This window comes from Gallus gallus, chromosome 17 (genome assembly GCF_016699485.2).
Source record: "Gallus gallus isolate bGalGal1 chromosome 17, bGalGal1.mat.broiler.GRCg7b, whole genome shotgun sequence".
Lineage (NCBI taxonomy): Eukaryota > Metazoa > Chordata > Aves > Galliformes > Phasianidae > Gallus > Gallus gallus.
The window spans coordinates 5,923,014-5,948,375 of record NC_052548.1 but is presented as its reverse complement, the minus strand read 5'-3'; the positions used below and the strand labels follow the sequence as shown (position 1 = coordinate 5,948,375).

Sequence of the window (25,362 nt, the reverse complement as noted above, 5' to 3'; positions counted from 1 at the left end):
ATCTGACATCGCTCCACCTAAGCAGGGCAAACCTTGACAACAGCATTGTTAGCCCACCAGAACGCTGTTAAGTTCAGTTACTCCCTTAACAGCTTCCTGTTTTGTAACTGATCGAGCCCCAGTGCCCTTCAAGAAGTTTCTATTAACTTATCCTCCAACGGTACCAAGCCAGCTGACTGCACAAGATCTTCATGCCAGAGGGCCTTATCAAAGCCAGCCCCCCATACAGCCCAAAGCAGGAACTGGCAGAGTCACAGATATCCTGCTGTTCAGTGCAGGCATTTCCAACCGTGGGCTCTCACAGATCTCAGAGCTAAACAAAAGCCTCTACCCAACAAGTTTAATGCTGTTACACAGGTTTCAGGGCTTTGATGGAAAATGCTGGTGTTTTTGGTTGTTTTTTTTTTTTTTTTTGCAAACCAAAGAATGTTATAAGCCAGCAGTCTACAACGTCTCTGTAAGCCAGGAAGGGTGCAAGAGCAAAAGGCTTTGTGTCAATGGTAGTGCTGGGCTCCAGACAGCAGCACTGTGCCCTGCCAGCAGAAGACCAGAGAAGGAGCACCACTGAGCCCCTTGCTATTGGAGCACTTGGAAAGGGGAGGAAGGAGAAGAAACCCATACAGTGCTAGCGAGATGGAACAGAGAGCACACAGCCACATTCTGCATGTGAAAATGAAAGCCCAGTTAACAGCACAAGGAGCAGAGACTCCACCACCAAGGAAGGTAAAGCAGCTGTCTGCCTCAAGTAAGCTCAGTTTCCCTGCAGTGGTGGGGACCACAGCATGCAAAGATGTATACTTCCAGTAATTAGCATGCTGTGTGACCAACATTAAGATCTCTGCACACAGCCATCAGAAAGCTGGTACCTCTCCTCAGCAAGACATGCCCATACCACAACCCCCTCTCACAGCACTATTTCAAGGCTCTTTACATTGCAACCTACGCCTGCAATATTTAATCCTTACCTGTAGCAGCCTCATGTTGAGAGTGAAGTCTCCTTCCAGCAACTGATCCCGGATTAGTCTGAAAGATGGAAATGACTCCAGCTACTCTCAGCTCTTTACAGAGGAACTTCAAAAAAATGGACTTCAATGTGCCTTTATGGAGATTTCTGAGAACACCTCCACTTAGCACTGTGACAAATGCCTGTGGCCTATTCATCAGGTGCATTAACACACGCCTATAGAAGGTTCCTAGGCCTATGGGTTTCATTAGAGGAGGGAAAGGAAAGAGCACAGTGGCCGTTTCCATACTTACGTCAGCATGGCACAACACACCAACAGCAGGAAATCGAAGCGTTTATCGTCAGCAAAGAGGGAGTCCCAGATCCGGATGACATCTGGCAGCAGGAACTCTTGGGACAAGAGCAGTGTCAGCCAGCGGAAGGCGAAGAACTGGGGTTTGATGTTCTGCTCTTGCTGTCAGACACGCGCCAGACAAAGAATGAATGCGTGCTCCCAGCCCACCCCACATAAGAGATGCAGCCCTCATTTCCCTCCCCGTTTCCACACTGAAATAGCTCTACGCTGCCAAGCCGTGCTGGAACATAGAATGGCCTGGGTTGAAAAGGCCCATAATGATCATTGAGTTTCAACTCCCCTGCTATGTGCAGGGTGGCCAACCACCAGACCAGGCTGCCCAGAAACATCAGCAAATCCACCACCTCCTTTGAGGGCTTTCACGTTTTTGTGATTGAGAAAGACCTTCAATGCAACCACATTCCATGTCTACAGCCAAAGACAGAAAACGCTCCTCTAAGACAGGAGTAAAGGAAGCTTTCCTCCCTAAAGGCACTGTGTGTTATTTCAGTTAAACCTGCCGAGTAATTTTAACTTCCCATCTGAACACCACTTTATCTGCAAAGCCGCAGTCCTCCCCCTCCAGCCAAGGCTCTGACCCTTAGCAGTGTTTGCAGGATTTCCTCTCCCTCCCAGAAGCTCTGCCTTTATCAAAGCTTTACTGTTCACAGAAAGAAACAAAAGATGGGGCAGAGTTCACGCTGGCGGTCAGTAAGGCACTGTGAGCACCTCCAGCCCGTAGCTTTCTTGGGTCGTTTTTACTATCAAACCCAAGAGTCTGTAACCTTAAGCACAGTCCAAAAAGCTCGGCATCCTGGTGACATTGCTGGAGATCGGTTGCTGCACGGCCAAGGGCATTTCTTGCCAAACAGTGAGTCGTTTATTTTCTCCCCCCTAAGTCAGCCTTCAGCCCACGCTGTGGGTCGCACAGCCACACTGTGGTGACAGATCACTTTTTGGATTAGTGAATGGCTCTCACCTTTTCTAAATGCAAAACCTCTCCGAACAATCTGGTGAAGGCTGCAGTAATAAGGACAGCTTCCCCTTCCAGATTCACCTTGGACTTCTACATCAAACAGACTACGAGACCTACATGGGTTTGCTACAGTAGCTGCCTCATAGTCTACAAAACCCACAGCAATCCGTGGCACCCTGAGATCCCCAATGGGAGGAAAATGGTAGAATTACGTGAGCAGGATTTTGCAGCTTTTCAGCTTGCTTCTGCTGGGAGTTTTGTTGACGGTTTTGATGACAAATTCCAGGGAACTTTACAGCTAAACTTGTGTTTCCATCTCCAGCTCGAATCCAGGTGACCGGGGCTGGTAGCCAAGTCACAGCTGGCAGCTTCACAACAGCTACAGTTTGCACTCACGCAGGGGAGGAAAGCTTTGCTGCATCAGCTCACTCCGGGCTTCCTCCAAGGAGAGCTTGTTTCAGCTTACAGATAAGACAGCCCCTACGTCCTGCTGGCAAAGGCCTTCCCACAACTCCTCAACCTCTCTGTTCAAGCCCAGGAACAGCTGAACAAAGTTGGCTGACATTTGAATGCTCCCTCCCCCACATTCCAACCACAACTAAGAGAAACACCCAGCTCCTCACCAGCTTCAAATACAGCTCCACATCCTTTTCCTTCAGGGTGGAATAGACCTTCTCCATTTTGTAGGTTATACCACACTGAGAATCGTCCAAGCTCTTAATGAAGTTGTCCCGAATTTCAGCCATTAGGTTGGTAAAGCAGAAAAAAGTGTCAGCTTCAGCGTGTTCTGGGGAATTAAAGGAGGAAGTGAATGGAAGCACAGAGAAAGCATCGCTGTCAGAGGCACACAGAGCTGCTCTGGGCTGATAACCTCACTGCTGTAGTGCATCTCACGAGACTCTGGCTGCATACAGAGCTGCTGCAGTGCAGGCCCTGGGTGCACACTGAGGTTGTTGTGACACTCTGTGGCAGTTATCTGTGGCCCAGAAGACCACCTGGTCTTGCTGCCACGAGCACACAGCCCCAGAGCTTTGAAGAGGGAGCAACGCAGAACTCCCATTCCATCCTTCTTGCCCCACCCTTTCTGTTGTGCTTCTTGTTAATTAAAAACAAAACACACACACAAAACAGAAACAAACAAAGTAACAGAACAAAGAAAACAACCCCACCGTAGCCCACACAGACGTATTTTTAGCAAAAGAAGCAACAAAGGACTTGTATGGGGATTTTAGGTTTCAGTCAGGAAGAGCAACTCTGATACACAGAAGACAAAAAATCCCCCAAATCTCCATTTCTGATGCCCTCAGCACTCCCAGCCCATTCAGCCTCTGTCTGTCCGCTGTGCTCTCAGAAATGCACATCTCTTGCTGCACTTGCTGGTCTGGGGGGTTTGTGTGGTTATTTCCTGGTCAATCCAAACTGAATTGCTTAGAGCCTCCATCCTGAAACCCTCCTTCACACAGAGAGCATGCAGCACAACAGCCCCTACCCAGCGTCCAGAAGAGCCTCTCACCTTTCCACTCGCTGTTAGGATCTGTAGCAAAGGTGTAGTAAAGGGGCCCCACTATTTCATTCATCCCCTGAACGTAGGCTATCCCGGGGTTCAGCTTGGCATAGATGAAAAGGATTCGCTCCACCACTTCCCAGTGAGCTTCGCAGCCATTGGGCAGAACTTCGTACTCACTCAGAGAGGAAGGAGATGATTTAAGAGGGGAGCTCACCTGAAGAGCAAGGCAAGACTAGAGCTGATGAACAAAGCAGTCTGTGCTGCAACGGACAGTTCCCCTGAACCACTGCATCACCTGATCCCATGCAGTAAGAAAACACAGCAGTGCCACGTCTTTGTAACGCAGGAAAAGGGGACAGACTGCAGCCAGCCACCTTCCCCAGCACCCAGCGTGCAGCACTTAATGATCCGACACCCACAGAGGAAAAAGATAACACACGTTCCAGCCGTTCCCCAGCTCTTTTCCCAATCACAGTTATGAGGAGACCCAGCTCTGGAAGACTCTATCAATTCAGCTTCAGTAAATTAACCCTTCAGTGCTTTGTTCCCGTGCAGGAAGGCACATCTTAGGCATAAAATATCCTACGGCTCCTGCCAGCTCTCAGGCACGCCAGCTGGTTCTCTAAAGCTGTCTAGCCACCAAATTCACAGCCTCTGCTGCTGCATTCACACAATTCCAACACACAAGCACAAAAAGCCCGAGAACCACCAGCAGCCCTATCAGGGCCCACTCCATGCCCCACGGGCAGCCCACACCTGGACCTCACATTTGTAACCCCGCTGCGGTTCCGTGCCACCGTCTGGGACTTCAGCGTGGTCTGCTCCACCCGCTTACGCAGCGTCTCAAACTCATTTTGGGGGTCCAGGATTAGAAGGCAGGGGTAGTCGGTCGGGCGCTGGAAGAATGCCATGTCGGGGTACAGCCTCCTGGGGTGGATGCAGGAGGAAATCAAGCGTGAGAAGGAAGTGCGTGCCCCGTGCTACATAGGAAGCTCAGTTTAATATTAAACTCGATATTCAAAGTACAAAGTATTAAAGCAAAGCACTCAGAAACCTGAGTCGTTATGCCATACACACCTGACGTCTTTGTCTATCTGGAGGAGCACCTCGTTGTCTTTGAAGTAAGTATTCCACCGGCTGTCTGGGTTTGGATTGAGGGGCTGGAGAGATAAACAAGACAAAAACAAGCATCCTCCATGTGCACCAAAGGCCTCAGCAAATGCACACTGATGTACGGTTCCTGCTGTCAGCCAGAACCAGCACAGGGCCCAATCCTTCTGGCACTGCCCTTAGTGCTGTTTCTTCAGACAGCACACACGGTGTAGGAAGCAGATCAGAACTTGCCAAACAAGTGACCATGCAAATTCACTGAAGCAGAATCCAACATCTCTAACCCCTTTTCGTATGCTTCTTCGTGACTTAGTCCCCAAATCAAGCATCCTGTCCTATACAAGGATCCCCAATGGCAGCTCCAACCTGTACAAAGGAGGTCTTTGCACCCAGCCCACAAGTTAAGGCAACACCTGAGTATGGTGGGGGTGGATATCTCAGCCCTGAGAAGGCTGATTAAGCTCATCCAGCGTGCCCAGCAAAAAGGAAATGCATTATTAATGCAAACAACCTGCCCCCTATCTGACCAGTTTTCCACCATGACAAAGTTGGCTCCCCCTCTCCCACGGGCGCTTTCTTTTCTCCAGATCATGATCTGCACAAAGTTAATAATCATCTGACAGGAGAACAGAAAACACCATAAAAGGAACATTCCAAGAGCTCCAAAGATCACTGTAAGCTGTCAACGCAAGGAATGTTACAAACGTTATAGTTTTACAGCCCTGGTGGATCACGGCAGCACAGCTGACCACACACCAGCAGAACGTGAACGTTCAGGACAAGCCGTGGAAGCAGCTGTAGCATTTACAGCCCTTATCTTCAGTTATATCATCCCCTGCCTTGACACCAACTTACCAGTATTTTCAAAGCAGAAAGGGATGCAAAAAAAACGGTCAATAAATAACCATTAAAGAAGTCACTCATCAGTGAACTGGAGATAAACCAGCTTTCTGCTGCAGTCCAGCTGCCCCCTCCTGCCTCTCAGAGCAGCCTGTCCCCAGCCTACCCACCAATACAGCTTCCCAGGAGAGTGTCTCCCTGCTGCAGGGACCCCTCATGACCCTCTGCTCTTCCCAGCAGACCCACAGGCCGCACAGCCCCAAAGCAGGAAGGCAGACACACACGCAGCTGCACACAGTTCCCTCCCCAACCACTGCTTTGCCAGCAACTCAGCAGCTGAAGGCTGCTCAGACACAGACGCAGGGCTGACACCCAGGAGCTGCCCCTCCTGCCAGCACAGGGCCAAGAGCAGCACGGGGGTGCAGGCTGCAGAGCCACAGCTCAGAGCTACGGGGAATTTCCTGCGATGCAGAGGTTAGCAGCACTTACGTGATCCTCTAAGGTGACATCTTCCCTTGAGACGCCGAGGTTGGCTTTGGCGATCCCAGGCTGAATAATCATCTCTTTTAGGAACTGGGAATACAGATCCCTTAGGGAGGGAAATGAAGCAGATGATCGCATCAATGTAAGCGCTCGGCCTGAGCTCAGGCACACAGCCCTGCACCGCTCAGCCTGCATCTGATCCAGTTCAAATGCACTGACCCCAAGAACAGCACACGAGAGCAATTCCTTTTATGAAGGCACTTAATTATTCAAAGCACCACTCCCCTTCTCCACAGACCCCATTAGGAGGAAAGAGGCAAGCAGAGCCGTCCTCACCTCTGCTTCTTCAGCAAAGAGCTCCATAGGGCCCTCTCTAAGGGGAGGTAGTTCAGCAGGATCTGCGCAGGACACAAACACACGTTGGGATCTGAGGAGAGCGGTGCCGAACGGAGAGCCGAGCCGAGCCGAGCCGAGCCGACCCAGCGCGGGGCAGCGGCGCTCCGCAGAACGCTCAGCGCTTCGCCGCCCGGCGATATCAGAACGCCCGAAGCGCAACGCAGCGCTGAGCCGCGGCGAAGCCGAACCGAGCGGGCGCACACACGGCCACCTCCGGGCGGGCCCGGCGCCGGGCGGCGAGCGGCACGTGGCCGTTATGCGCCCCGAAGCGCCGCCGGAGCGGCAGTACGCGGACCCAGACGCACCTTCCAGCAGAGGCAGCGCAGCCCTCCGTCAAACGGGATTCCTGCGGGACAGCAGAGACGCGGTCGTCATCGCCGGGTACGGCTCAGCCCCGGCGGGGGCCGCCGCGCCGAAGTTCGGGGACGGGAGCGGGAGGGGCGGCCGCGGCCACACGGAGCGCTGCGCCCCGCCGGACCCCCCCCCCACCGCCCCACTCACCGCTGAAGCAGAGATCGCGAAGCTTGTCCAGAGCCACCGTAGGTTCGCCGAGCACCTCCTGGAAATCCGCGATCCTGAGGGGAAGCGGCGGCCGTGAGTGAGTGAGTGAGTGAGTAAGTAAGCGAGCGAGCGAGCGGCGGACGGCGCCCCGCACCCCCTCCGGCCCCGCACCCACCTGCTCCGGTGCAACCGCGACATGGCGGCCCGACCCCGCGCGCCGCGCAACCGCTCCGGCTGGAAACGCCGCGCCCGCGGGGGGCGCCGAGCCCCGCCCCCTCCGCCATCGCCCCGCCCGCCGCCGCCGGCCCCGCCCGCCTCGCCCGTCCCGGGGCGGCGTGAGGCGGCGGTGAGCTCTGCCCGCGCCTCGTGACGTCAGCGCCACCGCGCCTCGTGGCGTCCCGGCGCCCGGCCCCGCGGGGAGCAGCGCGGCACGGAGCTGCCGGAGCTCCCCGGTGCCGCGGGGCGGTCGGAGCGTTCCGGCCCGGTCGGTGTTTCCTAGGGGGAACGCGGAGGGCATCCGGTGCGGCGGCCCCGGCTGGCGGAAGTGACGGAGGGGTTTGTTGACAGCGGAGGCCGAGGCGGGGGGGAGCGGGGCCCGAGGAGGACGCGGAGCCGGGGAGAGCCCGGGACCACCGCCGGCCCCATCCGCCGCGCCGGGCGGGGCCTGGGCCCAGGTGAGTGCCGCCGCTCCGCTCCCTCGGCCGGGCCCCGGGCGGGTGGGGGCGGCGCCGCCCCTCCGCGGAACCGACGCTGCCGGCCCGCGCCCCGGCGGGACACGGGGACGGCGCGGTGACCTCCGGGCGCCCCGGGAGCGGTCGGGCCCCGCGGGGCTGCGCTCGGGGCCGGGGCTGCGGCCGCGGGGCCGCGCGCCTCCTCTGCAGCCCGGGGGGAGATCGAGCGCGGACGGGGCGCGTTCGCTCGGCCGCCGCGAACGGCTCCGCTCCGTATCCATTTCCCCGCTGGAAGGCAGCGCTGACGTTTCCCGCACCCGTTGCGATGAGCCGTCGGTTAACCACAGCGCGGCGGTTCGCGGTGCGAGAGGCCGTCTGAAGTGACGGTGCGGTTTTCCTTCAGGACGCGACCCGCGCCGCGCCGCGTTTGCGTTAGATGGGTTCTTTTAAAGCCGTTCCGCGCGGTCGGGTCGCATCCACGAGCGTTGTTTGCCATCTGCTCGGCCGAATCGCCGGTGCTGGAAGCTCGGCCGGTCGCGTTTGTGGCGATGCGAGCGTTGCGCCGCTGGCACGGAGCCGCAGCGAGTCGGGCTTGGAGAGAGACCGAGAGCGAAGACGGTCAGAAGTCCAAGGTAGCCGTTGGCACGGGCAGCCCCGGAGCGGCGCCAGCCCTCGCGTGCCGGCGCTGCCAGAAGCGCCCCAACGCTGCAAACGTAGCCTGCGAAGGAGCAGCAGCTGCCAAAGAAGTTGTGTGGATCTGCGAGGCTGCCGATGGGGGTGAAGCTGCGCGTCACAGCGCTGCAGTTTCCCTTGGGCGCTGGGAGGGTGCTGTTACTCCACAGACAGGGCTGCAGGGGGTGTGTGGGGCTTTGTATGCCTGCTTGGAGGCACTCAGTTCCTTTGTGTGCGAAAATGAAAGCAAAACCTCACGGAAAAATAAAGTGGGGAGAAGAGCGGCAGCTGCATTTCTAACTTCTCGATTCCCACACGTGTGCTTTTTTTGCATCCTTTACACCTTTGGCCCTTCAGAAACACGCGTGCAGTGGGCAGCTTACGGCCCGTCCCTGGGAAGCACGGGTGACACGCTGCAAGGCAGGCAGCTCGCTGATGTACTGCCTGCAGAAAGCCGCCCGAGGACGGTGATTAGGCAGTGCTAATGATTCGTCAGCATCTCTATCTTGTTTATTTTTATCACCGAAGCACGCTGAGCTTATAGCCGGGGACGATATTGATCAGTGCAGCTGTTGACTTCATTACTTCCCTGCCCACATCGTACCTCGAGGCTGATTAGAAGAGGCAGGGAGCGACCTGGACAAAAGGACCACGGTCACAGCAGCAGCTTGAGTGCTTCTCAGCTGTGCACAATAAATCACGAGGACGGATGTTTTTCTCTGCGTGCTACGTTCCGATGTGGGATTTTGTTGGGAGCTCAGAAGTTGAAGCGTAGCTGATCTCTGCAGGGCTGGGATCTACCAGCTGCACTGTGCTGCTTGCAAGGGAGGGTTGCTAGAGCAGCAGGATGCCAGTGCTCGCCCTCTAGAGCTCTAAGCTGCTTGGACAAGTCCCAGGCATTGGCCCTATCAGCAGCACATGATAATAAATTGTCACTGAGAATTTGGTATAGAGCTCTCTGTCCAGAAGCAGTAAAAAGTGGTAGAAGGCTGGCTCCAGCCCTGCTGTCTGGTGGCATGGGTGGACCGGTAGGGATAGCAGAACGTGTTTCCCTCCCGGCTCAGACCTTCCTGTTGATCTGGCCTTTCTGGAAAGATTCTCTCAAGCAAGCTTCAGGCAAAATACATTCAGGAGGTGAAGGAGTTGCATCTCCGAAGCAGACGCCATGCAGAGTGCAGGACAAGCTTCCTCCCATGTGCATCCTCTTAGGCAGGACCTCACCCCACTGCTAGCAGGGCAGCGTGTGCTCTCAGTTGCCCATTTATTCCTTGACTTCTCTCCTGCCAGCTATAGAGGGGAGAGCTGTTGATAATGCAAGAATGAAGCTTACACGTTTTCATTGTTCGTACCACATGCGTCTCAAAAGTCCCCATCTTACCACAGCACCCCTAAGAAGTCATAGTAGTGTTATTAGATCCCTGGAGATCGAGGCTCAGCGATGCAGGGAGGTTACTTCAGACTGTTTTGGATCAGCACATTAAGCCCCTTTTTGTGATTGCTGAGTTTTCCTTCGTTTTTTCCTCTGCTGTTGCTTGGAGACCTTTTCCTTCTTGAGCCAAAACCAGAGGACCTGGCCAAGATCACACTGAAAAGGCTGTGAAAGTTCTAGGTCAGAACACAGCAGGTCAGGAGTTTGAGATTTAAACGTGATCCTTACATAGTTATTTACAGGTACAGCTCCTAAAGATGTTCTAGGAAGGAAAAATTACTGATCCAATTCAAGTGAAGCCAGGTTCTGTGCCAGGTTTGTCCACTTGCACTGGAGCAAGATTTAGCCCAGGGAGACGTGGCCTGGGGTAGGTGCACATCAGGAGTGATGCAGCACTGCAGTTCCTCCCATTGCTGTGCACAAAGTAGCTCTGCTGGTCCCATTTGCTTCTTGAGAGGCTCCTTTCTGTCTCGGGTTTATTCCTTGGTCAAATCTTTGTCCCTGCACTAAAGCACACTCTTAAATAAAGAATGAACAAGACACGAAAGGAAGAAAAGAGCTTCCATTTGCAACTTGTGCAGCATAAGGAGGCACCAGAAGGCTGGGAGCATGGGCTGCCAGGCAGGCTCAGTCACAACTGTGTCCCGCTTCCCACAGAGACCATGTGGTGCCTGCATTTGAAAGGTTACCTCATCCACAGCTTTGACTGACCCTTCATCCTGGTGGCACAACCCAGACGGTGGCTGAACAGAACAGAGAGAGGGTGCCTGAGCCACCAAGGGTGCCCTTGGGGTTAGAGATAGAGGTGAGGAAACCGAGTTAAATTCTGAGTGCAGGAAAGAAAGGAGAGCACCACTGGCTTTGTAAAGCACTGGGATAGCTAGGGACACAGACAGATAGCCTGATCTCTGCAGCTGCAAGAGAATAACAGACATTTTGCAACAGTTTCCCCAGCTATGGTGCACAGAAGAATAACTGACTCCATAGCCCTGATGTCCTCGCTGCAGCAGGAACGTACCTATTGAAAAGACACAGCTCTCACCTCACAAATAAACACTGCGATGCAATTCGTGCGTGTGCTCATGGAAATGCACTGAAGGAATCACCCTAAGGTTGCTTCTAATATGATTTGGCCCTGTAAAAGTGAAATGGTCTTCAGTCATTTCTCCTAAACGCCCTCAGTGCACTCAGCTAGTTCTGCTTCAGTGCCAGTGAGCAAGCCTGAAAGCCAGAGCAGTGAGATCTCTGAAATAAGGAAACAGACAGGACTGGCTTCCCTGAGCTGTCTGCCTCACCATCCTCCTTTATTCAGTAGTAAAACCAAGGAGGGCAGAAGCCCCTTGCTTTTCTCCATGTCGGTCACTCATACTTCTTATGACAGAATTTGGAATGTTTCTGTGAGTTCCAGCTGCCTGCACAGTGCCCAGCATCCCCTCTGGCTTCTGACCCACTTCATGGTGTAGTTCAAACACATACACAGAGCTTCTGGCTCGGAGCTGCAGAGAAACACCCAGCTTGAACATTAAGCTTCACTTGGAATGATGGCAAACACTTACAGGCACAAGGTATGGGGTCACCGGATCCCGCTGGGGCTATGCAGAGGATCTTCCCAGCTGTACCTTCTCTGGTGGTTTATTCAACCCACTCCGAAGGAAACCAAGCGATGTGGTTTCCACCACTTCCCCTTCAGAAGCCCTTTGTCAGCCAGATAACTTCTGCAGTGAGGAAACGTTAAGAAATGAGGCTATACAGCAAGAAAGTGTTTCACGTTAACTCATTCCCCGGTGTCCCCTGGGGGGATTTAGTGCATAGCCCCACGGGGACCAAACCACTGCAGGTTCTTCAGAGGTCAGCAAGTGGCAGGCTGTAACCAGAACTACTGCCATCCTGCTGGTACAGCAGCTCTGCAGCATGCTTTCCAACGTGCCTTTCTTAATGCATCCTTTTGTCTCCTCTGCTTATAGCTGCCCTGATGTCCCTGTAAACTCATCCTGGAATTTCATTTGAGGAAAGGATCTTCTGAATCAAAAGCTTCCTTCTGTTTTCCCCTCCCCACTGCTTCCCTCAAGATGGCATCCGACAGCCCGGAGTCGCTCATGACCTTGTGCACAGATTTCTGCCTTCGCAACTTGGAGGGGACTCTGTGCTACTTGCTGGACAATGAAACTCTCCGGCTCCATCCTGACATCTTCTTGCCAAGCGAGATCTGTGACAAACTCGTCAACGAGTACGTCTGGGCCTATGGAGGAGCTGTTGTCTGGTTTGGACAGGAGTTGGGAACTCAGGGAAGGGGGAATTGTAGTTTTCTAAAAAAGGGAAGAATTCATAGGGCTGTTTTTTGGTTTTTTTTTTTTTTTTTCTGATGAGCCTCATATTGGAAATAAGGATTTGCATTAACTTCAGGAGGAATTGTCCCCTGAGGGTTATTGTATCCCACCAGTCACCATTTCCATGTAGGTAAACCCTGAGTGAAATGAACAGTCCCTGCTTCTTCCAAGAACATCAGTAAGCAATAAAGGAGCCTTCTTATTTCCCACCACTGAAGCATTACAACTCTCTCTCAAACCAGAAAAATAAGTGTACAAAGTACTAACAGATGTTGCATTTTAAGGCTGCTGCTCCCATAGCTTTACAAAGCAACCTGTTTCCAGGGCTCTATCATTTGGCTATTACAGTTTCCCTTGGCTGAACCCTTGCTTACAATGTCTGGCAGAAAACACACGTCACCTTGCACAAATCTTTGCCTTACATTTTCCTAAGGACTGTTAGCTTTGTGGAGGCAGAGCTAATAGCCTGGCCTCCAGGAGGGAGTCTGTGTGCTCATGCACTCAGTAACATCTTGTCAGAGTCAGGAAAGGTGCCAGAGCTGTAGCTGAGCCTTTGTCTTCTGTCGTGCTGTACTAATACCATTGCTCCAATACAGGTATGTGGAATTGGTGAAGACAGACAGCATCTTCGAACCCCATGAAAGCTTCTTCACCCTCTTCTCGGATCCGCGGAGCACCAGGCTAGCTCGGATCCACTTGCGGGAACAGATCGTGCAGGACCAGGACCTGGAGGCCATCAGGAAGCAGGTGGCATCGCAGTGACAGCCTCCAGCTGCCATTTCACATGGCAGCACTGTTGCACGGGGACCAGCTAGAATCCCAGAAATCCAGACATTCCCAAGATTCCATCCTTCACCATACAGGTTTCTCTGGGAGAAGCTCAGTATCTCCCTCGTCAGCTCCTAAAGCTGCCGTAGGGAATGGGATGGGGATACTGGTCAGGTTTGGTGGTACGGGTTCTCAAGCTGTCCCTAAGAGGTGTTGTAGGGAACGGGATGGGCACTCTGCCTTCGAAATTCTTCTAACTGTTCAATTTCCCATCTTCCAGGATCTTGTTGAGCTCTACCTGACCAACTGCGAGAAGCTGACAGCCAAGAGTCTTCAAACTTTGGTGAGCTTCAGCCACACGCTTATCTCCCTTAGCCTCTTTGGATGCTGCAATATCTTCTATGAGGAAGAGAACCCCGGAGGCTGTGAAGATGACTGTTTGGTGAACCCCACTCGCCAGGTGTTGGTCAAGGACTTCACTTTTGAAGGCTTTAGCCGCTTGCGCTTCCTCAATCTGGGCCGCTTGATTGAAGGGGTCAACGTAGAGACATTGCTTCGGCCTTTGACCTCCCTTGCTGCTCTTGATCTCTCTGGGATCCAGCTGAACGATGTGGGATTTCTGACACAGTGGAAGGACAGTCTGGTTTCCTTAGTGCTTTACAACATGGACCTTTCAGAGGAGCACATCCAAGTGATTGCACAGCTTCACAAGCTCAGGTCAGCAGATCTCTTCTTCCTTATTTATCTTTTTCCCACTGATAGGAACCGTGCAAGTCTGTTAGGAATGGGATACGTGCCTTTTCATGGAAAGCCATCCACTGCTGGCTTCAGCTTATAAACATTCCTATGAACAGGCTCACTCATCACGTTCTGACCTGGTTAAAGCCAGACTGGGCTTTGTTTGCCAAAATAAATAAATACACAAAGAAAGAGCTTCCCCCTAAACAAACAAACAAAAAAAAACCCCATCAGAACACCCAAGAGATGGCAAAAAAAAAGGCTATGGATGTACACAGGTACCAGTAGAGTGGTAATCATACTGAAATCCAGTCCTTCAAAACAATTGTTAAACAGGAACATCCAGAGTTTAAACTTTGCTCTGAGGTACAACCAGAACAAACTCTCAGCCCAGCTCAGAGCATCTGCTCATGGCATGCTGTGTAAGTCCACTGTGTGTGGATGGTGCAAAGGAACAGGCACTCCTGAGCTGACAGCAATGACAGCAAAATGACTTCTTGACACAGAATTGAAGCAGTTGCTGTTCAGACTGCACTGTGGTAAAAGAAAAAGGATCCAGGACTTTCTCAGCCAAAAAGAAAGGCCTTACCATTCACATGAAGGATAGTCTGCAGTGGCTTTAGTACAGTCTCTGCAGCCCGCAGACACTAGGGGGTACCACGTTAATGTATGACCTTGGAGTCTCAGCCAGCCTCCTGGGTAACACTGGCTAAATCCAAGTGACTTTAACTCCTGGTGAGTTGCAGTAAAACTTGGTCTATAACACAGACAAATAGAAGACACTTTTGTAGGTATGATGTTGGCTCCTGTCTTAGGCAGTTTAGTTTCTCCCAAAGGATCTCTGCTTGACAGACAAGAGCAGGCCCTGTCCCGTAGGGGACACTTGCACATTATAGCCAGTGAGATTCCCACAACTTCCTCAGCTCCAGGGGTTTCCTCAGTGCTTAAGCATTTAAACATCTGAAGATATATTAAATCATTAGAGAATAATAGCCTGGGGTGGAAAAAAAAATTGAGATTGGCAATGCAGACAAATACTCGTGTCGGTTAATTTGTGGGATGAAGCAATAGATGTTTCTGGGCATGCAAAGATCCTCTAGTGCATCTCAATCACTGGACAGAAATGCTCAGGTGGCTGCTTTGATGGAGCTTGGGAAAGGCAGTTCCTGAGCCTAGAGCAATTTCCTTTGTATAAGCGTAGCCAAATGACTCATTATGCTCCATTTTAAGTAGACCTCCACCAGATATCTGTGTGCTTCTGTTAGACACAAGGCCAGATCCTGCTGCCTGATCCTACAGAACCACATTCCTGTATCTTAGGAAGGAAACAACAATCACCACCGCACTCTGCTTGTCATTTTCCCCTGGCACAGCCACAGAAGCCCCACCTGATGCTTTCCAGGCTCTGAGCTGCTCTCTGTCATTTGCAGACACCTGGATATCTCTCGAGACCATCTGTCCAGTTACTATAAATTCAAGCTGACCCGTCGGGTTCTAAACCTGTTTGTGGAAAACTTGGTAAACCTCACCTCGCTCGATATCTCAGGGCACACTATGCTGGAGAACTGCACTATCCCAAACATGGAAGAGAAGATGGGCCAGACAAGGTAAGGAAACAGCAATTACTGCTGTAACCTGTAATCTGCTTGGATTAGCTAGTTTGGTCAAAGATGAATTAGAAACTGTTCCCACTTCTGGGCTGCCAAATTCTGTGGGCCTAATTGATAGTAAAAAGCAAGATGCAACTGTTGCAAGTTCTTGATGCTGAAGCATAGTGTGGGAATCAGCTGTGATTTTTGTAAGTGACACAGGTAAGGGTATGTTAGTACTAATAAAGAATTAGTTCTACCTAGCTTACATACACATCTGAAGAAGTTCTTTTCCAATACATTCTTCCAGTGATCTCTTGCAGTGGTTTATATATCCAGAGCCTTTTACACATTTCCTACATAAAACACTCTTCCATTGACTGAAATTAGGCCCTTCTGAGACAGAAGGTTTATACATTCAGTCAAGACATCAGTGTTCATAGGATGGCCGAGTGCTTTAGAAACTTAAAATCTAAGGGCAGATTTTCAGATCTGACCTGGATGCTGAACAGAGCAACTTTTGAAGATCCTGGTGCACCTCAGTAGGACATACCTAGAGGTGTGGTTTTCCAGGTCAGCCAGGAACTCTGCCCTCCTGTTCCCCAAGCGCTTACTGAACAAAAGCAAACAAACAAGACAGTACTGCCTCCTTCCCAAAGTTGGTAAAATATATGTATGTATGTACATATATATATATATATATATAGGCTCCTGGTCAATAAGGAGCATGACAGCAAAACAAGAAGTGTTCTTACCCGATCACAGAAGCAGACTGTCGTGTTTATTAGATGACACACCATCAAGTTTGCAAATAGTTTAGGTCAGTGAAATCCACATTCCTTTCCTAAGAAGTCTTGTCCAGGAAAGCTGCATTCTGACATGAATTCTTACTGCTGTTTTAATTCCTCAATGTGTTTAGCCTTTCACTCAGGTTCACCTGGGACTCGTGCCTATTTAGGCTTAGGAGAAGCTCGTTGGTGCACAACTGAAATACAGATATTACCACTCTAGTTACAGAGCAGTACAGACAAGGTGAACAGAGAACAAGTAGCTGTCTCTATGGCAGGAGACACCTGGAGAAGCAGGGTACCAACATGAGTCATCTCTTTCTTTCCTCAGCATTGAGCCAGCAAAGAGCAGCATTGCTCCCTTCCGGGGTTTGAAACGACCGCTCCAATTCCTGGGCCTTTTTGAAACATCTCTCTGCCGCCTGACACATATCCCAGCCTATAAGGTAATGAGGGTGTCAGAGTATTGGTTGTGGGTATTTGGTAGAAGTTCAGAGGACTGCCCGTGAATAGAGCAGAGTTCTTAGGGTTCTGTGTGTGACAGTTTAGCTCTCACCTGTCAGTAGCTACTTGATAATGCAGGAAGCGGTCAGAAGGCAAGACCCATACCCCACAGTTCTTACAAGTGCTAAAGAAACCAAAACAACAACAAAAAGCACCAAAGGCCTCTTAAAGAAGGGCCTGAAGAAATCATCCTGACTGAAGGACCAGGATGTCTGTGACTACCAGAGGTGCCATTTCATGTCCTTCTGGGCTGAGAAGTGACTTGACTTCTTTGCTCCCACCACAGGCCTAATCCTACAAACAGGACAGAGGACAGTTGCATCCTCTGAGCTTCCAGACCTACCCTAGAGTTCTCACTTTCTTCATCCTTTCTTCCTTGTTTCTTGTTCCTCTATGCCAGGTGAGTGGAGACAAGAACGAAGAGCAAGTTCTGAATGCTATTGAGGCTTACACTGAACACCGGCCAGAAATTACTTCTCGTGCCATCAACCTCCTTTTTGACATTGCCCGTATCGAGCGCTGCAGCCAGCTGCTGCGAGCCCTCCAGGTAAGCCTCATGCAAGCATTTAGCTCACACTTAGAAGGGAAATTTTGCATTCCCAGCATTTTCTTCACCCTGAGACACCACATAATTCTGGAGAAAGTTCCAGTAGTACGGTGGAACTAAGTACCTTCACCTCATGAGCATGTTCCTGCAGCACCTGGGCTGTGCATTCCTTGCAGCCTTGTAACAGCCTTTGCCACACACAGCCATAACTGTCACTCCAAGACTCAACAGCAAGCCAGTGGCACTGAAGCTTCGCGTTCCTTCCTTGCAGCTGGTGATTACGGCCCTCAAGTGCCACAAGGATGACAAAAACATCCAGGTGACAGGCAGTGCTGCACTGTTTTACCTGACCAACTCCGAGTACCGCATGGAGCAGAGCATAAAGCTGCGACGCCAGGTCATCCAGGTGGTGCTGAATGGCATGGAGTCCTACCAGGAAGTCACAGTAAGAGCTGCCCAGCTTGTTTTGGTTCCCATAGTTCTCCTTCCCTGTGTTACATCTTTAGCCTGGTGTTAGGATTTGCATCTTCTAAGCCTCCAATACGTGAGCTGAGGCAGGCTTCAGAGAACCTATTGCCCAGATCTGCTTTTTGTCTTCACTCAGGTGGTAGGGATTACACACAAGGTGCTCCTTATCCATGTGATGTTCTCCAGAACCAGGAGAAGTAAGTGATGATAGCAAGGCACCTTTTTAGCTGATGTTAGTGATCAATATCCACGGCATAGATGTCCAGCACAGACTATGAGTTGAAAAGGGTGAGGGTGTTGGGGGTATTTAGTCAACAGAAAGAAACACTACGCCAATGCACTCTTATCAGAAGTGCTGATACTGGGCTACAGCAGGTGACTTCTGAATAGAAAGCTTATAGACAGTGAAAAACTGGCTTAGAAAGTGACATGCACTGGGTGATTGGGTGGCCACTTGAGACCAGAGTGACAGTGAGGAAGAAGAACCTACCGAGAGCGTAGCTAAAGCAGAGTTTTAGGGAGGAGGGTAGCAAACTGTAGTAGTAGTCAAACAGGACTACTGCTGTGGTTTCAGTACCAAGCAGCAAGGGAACAGGAGGTGATTAGGTCATGTTATCATAGCCACCTGGTGCAGCATTTGCTTCCTTATGACCCAGGTACAGCGGAACTGCTGCCTGACACTGTGTAACTTCAGCATTCCTGAGGAGCTGGAGTTCCAGTACCGCCGAGTAAACGAGCTGCTGCTGAGCATCCTCAACCAGAGCCGGCAGGATGAGTCTATCCAGCGTATTGCCGTGCACCTCTGTAATGCTCTGGTCTGCCAGGTGGACAACGATCATAAAGAAGCTGTGGGCAAGATGGGTTTTGTCATGGTTGGTATGGTCCCAAGGTGTCTTCTTATCCTTAACCCAGGCTACCACCGTTTCCTTGCAGCCATCCACCAAACTCATCCAGGCAGTGAACCAAGCTTACTGTATCACAGAAGGGAGCTATTGTTCCAGCAAGACTAACCTGTCCTGAACCCTGCCCCTCCATGTGGCATCTTTTACTGGCTTGCCAACACTAGAAGTCATGGTCTCAGAGACAGGCTGTCCATGAAAGCAGTGTGACCTGACACGTTCCGTCTTCACTACACCATACAATTTCCAGAACTGGTAAAACCTTTTGACTATCTCCTTCTGCATCTCCCCGAGTTTGCATCAGATTTCCAACTTACATCAATGCATATCTCACCCCTTTCAAAGAACTGCAGAGGCCACTGCTTTGTTGCAGTTAAACCGCAATTCCAGACTTTGACTACAAACCCAGCAGTTCAGGGACCACGACATGGTTTAGCTCTGCAAATACTTGAAACACTGAACCTAGTCCCACTAGTTTAGAGAAAGGAGTATTAGATACTCTGCAAAAGGTCAGAATTGCACACGCTTACAATTTGTTGTAACCAGCTCTGCAGCAGCTAAACCTGTTGGTTTTAGCTCTATGATTCTTGAACTGTTCTCACTGCTCCCCTTCCTCTGCCCACAGACAATGCTAAAATTGATTCAGAAGAAGCTGGCTGATAAAACGGTGAGTGTTTCCCACTAAAATGTATACATCATGTTTTCTTTACTCTGACTTAGGCATGGAGATAGCCTGGTGCGCCAGCCCAGCTTCTCTACCTAACGTGGGACATCCCAGCTGGCGCTGCAGAATTTGCTGTCGCAGTGGTGAGGGCTGAAGGGACAAACATAGCAGGGAGGCAAATAATTAAAAACAAAAACCCACTTGCTGAAAAGCTGAAAACGAATAACAAGATTTTCTTACCTCTGGAGTCATCTGGGGTGATGTCAGAGATGAAGCAAGTATTTGGTTTGCACCAGGCTCTTACATCAGCAAAGCTGTTTCTTCATCTTTACAGTGTGATCAGGTGATGGAGTTCTCATGGAGTGCCCTCTGGAATATTACTGATGAGACTCCTGACAACTGTGAGATGTTCCTCAACTACAGCGGTATGAAACTGTTCTTGGAGTGCTTGAAAGTAAGTATGGCTGGTTTCCCCTAGATGAATGCTGACATTAGCAGTGGAGATGAAAATAGCTAAGCGAACTCATAAGCAATACTTCCTGTATTGCATAAGCAGAAAAAGGATGCATATTTCATTCTTGCTCCAATCCAACCACCCAACCAGAAGAACAGAGAAATTTAAACTCAGCAAATCTTCCTTTTTCCTGTCTTATACACAGTCCTCCTTAAGCAGGGCAGTGAATGACAGACCCTAACCTCGATTTTCTCATATCACGCATATCTTGAGATACCATTGGAAATCTACTAAAAAAAACACTGATAGCTACCCAAAAATCTTCATCCTTTCTAGATGTGCTTTCTGCATGGTTTCTCATTCCTACTGTCACCATGTCTCTGCTGCTTTATAATCCTGTCTCTTGCTTTCTTAGGAGTTCCCAGAGAAACAGGAGCTGCATCGCAATATGTTGGGCCTCCTGGGCAACGTGGCTGAGGTCAGGGAACTCCGTCCACAGCTCATGACCTCTCAGTTCATCAGCGTGTTCAGGTGAGTGCCTCACTAACCAACAGCTGGGCTGGGGCAGGGGGAGTGCTCTGGAGCTCTGCTCCCACATCACCTGGAGACTTTTCAACTTTTGATGCATCAGATTGGGCTTTTTGTTATTGAAAAAAAGCTAAAAGGAAATAATAAGATACCTTTGTGAATGCGTTGGATTGTAAGGGTTTGGTTGTGATGTTAATGCCACTGAAAAGCTGTATCTCTGAAGGGCACAACTCCTGTTTCAGGAGATATTTTCTCAATAATAATCATCTCCAAATGTAGATAAAAGACGTGATGGTTTTTGTGAGATGCTGAATAAGGTTGTTCTGGCACCTCTAAATGATTTCTTCTCTCTTGGCAGCAATCTGCTAGAGAGCAAAGCAGATGGGATTGAGGTATCCTATAATGCCTGTGGTGTGCTCTCCCATATCATGTTTGACGGTCCGGAGGCTTGGGGTATATGTGAGCCCCACCGAGAGGAAGTTGTAAAGAGGATGTGGGCAGCCATCCAGAGCTGGGATATCAACTCCAGGAGAAATATCAATTACAGGTGAGAAACAGAGAAGTTTGGCCCATTTACCCAGAGCCAGGATTGTCACAGAAAGCAAACACCAACAGACAAAAGGAAAGAGATACAGCTGAGCATGAAGGCTCTGCTCAGAGTGAAGGAGAAATCCTCAGGAATGTATTCTTTAGTGAGAGTTTCACATCTTCCTTTGAGTCAAGGTAGCATGTAACACAGGCTGCTAAAATTGGATACCTTGCTTGGCAGTTCTTATGGGAGGAGCATGGGAACACAGCAGAATTTATCCTGCATTTTTCTGGTGCAGTTGTATAGTTCAGGAAACCCAGGATCTGACTATCTGCTGTGACTGACTAAATAACGTTCTCTGAGACTTCCACCCTTTACACCTCTTCAATACTGTTTAATTCTGAAAGTCACATGTGTTGCTGTAGCTTTCACTCTCCTTTGGAGAATATCGAGACAGTGTGTCCAGAAAGCTCCTAATGGGTTAATACAGCTGGTGGAATCCTCCAAAGCTTTTCCTCTATAAGGGTATCAGGTGCTCTGTTTTCCCATAGTGCTTGGCAGGGATCCCAAACGAATGGCATTCCAGTGCCTTAGCTACAGTACGCACAGGTTATTGTTGTCATAAGAAACAGAGTAGCTATTGCATGTGAGCAGCTGGCATTGGATGGGTATAATTCTGCTTTGGACCTTCTACAGAGCTATCAGTGGTGCTGTTTCAGCTGTCATGAGAAAATGACTGACAGAGAATAGAAATCAACTGACTTCTTTGCAGCTATTTATTTGGACAGCATGTTTATGCTGAAGTGGTATGGCCTGTAAGCCTGCCAGTACTGCCATGTGACACAGACTTGCTCTTTGATGCCAGAATCTTTAACATGCTAAAGGATTTACTGCTATGGTATCTACGAACACAGAGTATGTACTGCTTTGAGTGACAAAGGTGCAGAAAAAAAGCAGTTCTTGGATTTTTAACAAGTTTCACAATATTTCTGTGCAGGTCATTTGAACCAATCCTTCGACTCCTTCCACAAGGGATCTCTCCTGTCAGCCAGCACTGGGCTACCTGGGCACTGTATAACTTGGTCTCTGTCTACCGTAAGTTTTAAAATCACATCCACTGCACCAGTTCACATGGTGGATCTAAGCTTCTTAGCAGAAAAACTCATCCCAGTTTAGCTATGTAGTTAGCAAGAACCTTATTCAAATAAATTCATCATGTCCAGGCAGCATAGCCAAGCAAAAAACAACACGTAGTGTATAGGAAATTCCTTCAATGTTTAGATCCTTCTGGCTATGCTCTTATTTCTCAGTCATTTTGTATCTTATTTTTACAGTCAGGGCACCCTTAACAGTTTGGCTCCATAAAAAACTAAAGTTTTGTTACTTCTCCAAAAGCACCCTTCCCCTCCTGCTACTCTTTCTACTGCTTTTGGAAAGGTTCACAAGGACCTGTCTTATTCTTTCTTTGCAGCTGACAAGTACTGCCCACTGCTGATCAAAGAAGGTGGGATTCCCCTTCTGAAGGACATGATTAAAATGGCCTCAGCACGGCAAGAGACCAAGGAAATGGCATGGTAGGAAACTAATGCACTGTCATCAAACACTCAGTTTCAGTTTCCTGTTCCCCTACATCAAGGAAAGCTACCAAAGAAAGGCCTGTGCTGTGTACGAGGGGTGAAACAAACACGAGAGAAGAGCAGGAAAAGGAAGATAGAAAAAGAAGATTAGAGGTGTTTATACATTTGCAATAAACACTGATAATCAGTGTTCATGGATACCAGGCAAAAAGGTTCTAGAAGTGGCCTGTTGGGCAAGAAAGCCATGCTGCTTATTGCATCTCTTACCCTGATAGTCCCCAGTCATCACTATTCTTCATACTTGTGGTGTGAACTCCTTGTCCACAATATCAGCCTGTCACTGAAGGAGCTGACTGCATATTAAATCAATCCTGCAATTAAATCAGCTGACTGCATAGTTTAAATCAAAGGATTTTCAAAATGTGGGGAGAGTCCATCACTTTTGTGAGCCTTCCCAGCTTACTGTGTGACCTCCCTTGGGAGTCATTCTTTCAGAGTTTTAAAAGACAGTTGCAGTTTCTAATCACTGACAAACTGAGATCTATAACTTCATATCTGCAGGATGAATATTAAAGAGAAGTGCAGATCAGATGGGATACGTACCTTGTGGGTAGCAGGCATTCCCCACAGCTGAATGCTGTTAAATGCTGCTAAATGCTGGAGGTGGTAGAAGCCTGCAGAAGACTGTCACAGGTTAGGGAGATTACATACAGTGATGCAACAGTCCAAGAACAGTAAATGGAAAGAATAGAAAAAGCAGGTCCAGGTAACAGTAGAGTGCATGGAAAGCATTTGCATGCATGTGTTTTCTGATACAATTCAAAGTTATCTGATGATGGAGGCGTGGGGGTCATGAATTAATGCATGATCTGGAGGTACACTAACATGACTTGAAATTCCAAGAGGATGATCTACAAGCTTTAAGCTGCTTGAGTGGAATATACTGGTTTTTATACCAATATTGGTTGATGTATATGAGAAAAGACTGCCTGCTACAAACAGCAGTTCTTATGTTACTGTCCCACAACCGTAACGCAATAAGCATTAAACTAAACCCTCTTTCCTTGTCCTGTTTTATCCCCAGGAAAGTTATAGAGCACTGCAGTAACTTTAAGGAGGAGAACATGGACACTTCCAGATAGAGGCAGTCAGCTAATGCCTCTTGCCAGCACTGTATCCAGCTTCTCTCTAATTCACTGTATATAGTGAGGACTCTTTCTTACCAACTCGCCTGTTGGAAGGAAACTTTATGTGTGTGTGTGAGACCCTCAGTAGATGAAGGTGAACAGGGGAGGGGGGGAGGGACTTTTTGCACAACAAAATGCTTTCCTTAAATTAGTGGACTTTTTCGTTATGAAGTTTCAGATTGAAGTTCTGTGTGTATGATTTCTGTATAAAAAGAAAACAAAAAAGGACAACTACATTATGTATCTTTTAACCTTTTTTTTTTTTTTAGACCATACAGACAGCCCCAAATGATCATGAGCTTGAAAACCCAGTTGTGTGATCACCAGTGTGACTTTTTTATTTCCCACTTTTTAGACAATTCCCTTTTGCTATATTGCATGAGGTCCTGTAATGTCTGCAAGAACACCAGTCCTGAATCAGCGTTGGCCACTCGGTGGGTTTACAGGCAGAAATGAGTTAGTATTTGCTCTGAGAGGTTGGGGGACACATTACCAACGAGTCAGACCAAAAGAACTGAACTTTTTAGTAATGTTTTTAGGTAGAGGAAACAGAGAAGAATGATCTTTTAGGTCAGTTCATTCTCTTAAAGGTTTTTTATGGTGGACTGCTATTAATAGAAACGCTGCTAAATGCACATGGGTTATTTGGAACTAAGATATTCCTGTTAATGTCAGGAATTCTGTTTTGTCCCCTTTGGCAGTTCAGTAGGATCCGCCAGCCCACCTAGACTCCTATGGTCAGGGATGACCAGTAAAACAGTTATACATCCTTGGCAATGCAGAGCTTTTCCCTCTAAGGGAGTCTGTGCATAAAAGAACAAGGTTTGTTCACAAAGGGCTACAGATCTTCATTCCAGTTTTTCACCACCTTTTTAGTTTTGTTCTTCACGGAGAAGGGCTACAAATGCCAGAAAATGGCATAATAACCCCTACCATAAATAACCCCTGCCAGGCCCTGGGCCAGAGCGGCTCGTTCCACTTGTGCAAGTCCTGGTAAACAACTGAAGCTGTTCTACTCCTTCAGCCTGCACTGGCACAAGCCATGCTCAGTGGTAAAGTAACCTCACTGCAGCACAGATACTGTCATTTGAGGTGCTAACATCTTCTAAGGCTGAGGAGTGTCTAGGAACCCTTTGGAATACCATCTCCTAAAACAGCACCTCTTGTTCCACCCCAACATCTTCCCCCTCTTCTGGCACTACTCTTATCCTACTGTTAGTGCTAACCAGTGCAGTCCCACTCCCATCAGCAGAATCACTTCAATTTATATGGTTTGGGGGAGAGGAGAGTCCCCACTAAGCTGGTCTTCACCTGTAAAACCCCAGGCCTGCAGTCTTAAGCAGCCAAGGACCAAAGGTTGCTTCACAGCCAGGCACTCAGCATCACGTTGTGCAGTTCATGTTCAGAGCCCCACTTGTCACAGTTCTTTCACAATTCACAGCTCTTCCCTTAAAAGCAGTTTTGAAAAGATTTTACATCTGCAGTGAGAGGAAACCGTGGACATACGTGTGTGTGTTAGGACATTTCAGGCCTCTGGGATAGCACAGGAACCGTCACTGCCCTCTTCCCTCATTTACATTGCTTGCTGCTATGACTGAGGTTCTTCTGATGCTCAGAGTTAATGCTGTCATTGCTGAGCACATTATGGACAGATCCTAGAGACACAAACTGACACTTTCAATGACAGAACACAGCTGCCCTGGAGGGGTTTACTTTTTTCTGCCAATATGGTGTTACCCAATGTCTTTTCTTCTCTCTTCTTAACCATGTCATGTTTTGATATTGTGAGATCTGTACTTTTTCTTTAAGTATTTTTCAAACTTTATATATATTTTTGTGTCACTTTTGAATTGTTTTCATACAGTTTGAAAAACTTGACAAATTACACTTTTTTGTGGTTGTTTGATTGAAA

The 25,362-nt window shown here is 49.2% G+C and overlaps 2 protein-coding genes across 3 annotated transcripts in view; one reads left to right on the top strand and one right to left on the bottom strand.

Annotated features, from left to right (window-relative positions):
- The window catches only part of TBC1D13 (TBC1 domain family member 13), an 11,034-nt gene extending 3,660 nt beyond the window's left edge, over nucleotides 1-7,374 (bottom strand). The window contains exons 1-11 of the mRNA XM_001233463.6: nucleotides 7,287-7,374; nucleotides 7,112-7,185; nucleotides 6,916-6,956; nucleotides 6,551-6,612; nucleotides 6,221-6,320; nucleotides 4,859-4,941; nucleotides 4,549-4,708; nucleotides 3,788-3,995; nucleotides 2,898-3,061; nucleotides 1,258-1,418; nucleotides 966-1,023 (exon numbers count right to left, since the gene is read on the bottom strand). Coding sequence (XP_001233464.1) covers nucleotides 966-1,023; nucleotides 1,258-1,418; nucleotides 2,898-3,061; nucleotides 3,788-3,995; nucleotides 4,549-4,708; nucleotides 4,859-4,941; nucleotides 6,221-6,320; nucleotides 6,551-6,612; nucleotides 6,916-6,956; nucleotides 7,112-7,185; nucleotides 7,287-7,309 — 1,134 coding nt within the window. The 5' untranslated portion in view covers nucleotides 7,310-7,374. The remainder of the gene's footprint in view (nucleotides 1-965; nucleotides 1,024-1,257; nucleotides 1,419-2,897; nucleotides 3,062-3,787; nucleotides 3,996-4,548; nucleotides 4,709-4,858; nucleotides 4,942-6,220; nucleotides 6,321-6,550; nucleotides 6,613-6,915; nucleotides 6,957-7,111; nucleotides 7,186-7,286) is intronic.
- On the top strand, nucleotides 6,081-25,362 carry ZER1 (zyg-11 related cell cycle regulator). Of its 2 annotated transcripts, none has more exons than XM_040649298.2 (16): nucleotides 6,081-7,212; nucleotides 11,848-12,110; nucleotides 12,807-12,957; nucleotides 13,259-13,695; nucleotides 15,147-15,323; nucleotides 16,425-16,539; nucleotides 16,998-17,144; nucleotides 17,416-17,589; nucleotides 18,269-18,484; nucleotides 19,137-19,178; nucleotides 19,510-19,629; nucleotides 20,045-20,160; nucleotides 20,516-20,704; nucleotides 21,684-21,781; nucleotides 22,158-22,260; nucleotides 23,348-25,362. In XM_040649298.2, exons 2-16 carry the CDS (start codon nucleotides 11,953-11,955, stop codon nucleotides 23,403-23,405), a joined length of 2,301 nt encoding a protein of 766 aa, XP_040505232.1. In that variant the 5' UTR covers nucleotides 6,081-7,212; nucleotides 11,848-11,952; the 3' UTR covers nucleotides 23,406-25,362. The 2 variants fall into 2 exon arrangements, with proteins under 2 accessions (XP_040505232.1, XP_415488.2); XM_415488.8 differs by lacking the exon at nucleotides 6,081-7,212 and adding an exon at nucleotides 7,674-7,785.

Bases quoted from the DNA above. Each gene is read 5' to 3' on its own strand.
- ZER1 (XM_040649298.2), top strand. From the start codon at position 11,953: ATGGCATCCGACAGCCCGGAGTCGCTCATGACCTTGTGCACAGATTTC. The intron at 12,958-13,258 runs GTGGCATCGCAG...CCCATCTTCCAG, and splicing joins TGGAGGCCATCAGGAAGCAG to GATCTTGTTGAGCTCTACCT. The intron at 22,261-23,347 runs GTAGGAAACTAA...TTTTATCCCCAG, and splicing joins GAGACCAAGGAAATGGCATG to GAAAGTTATAGAGCACTGCA.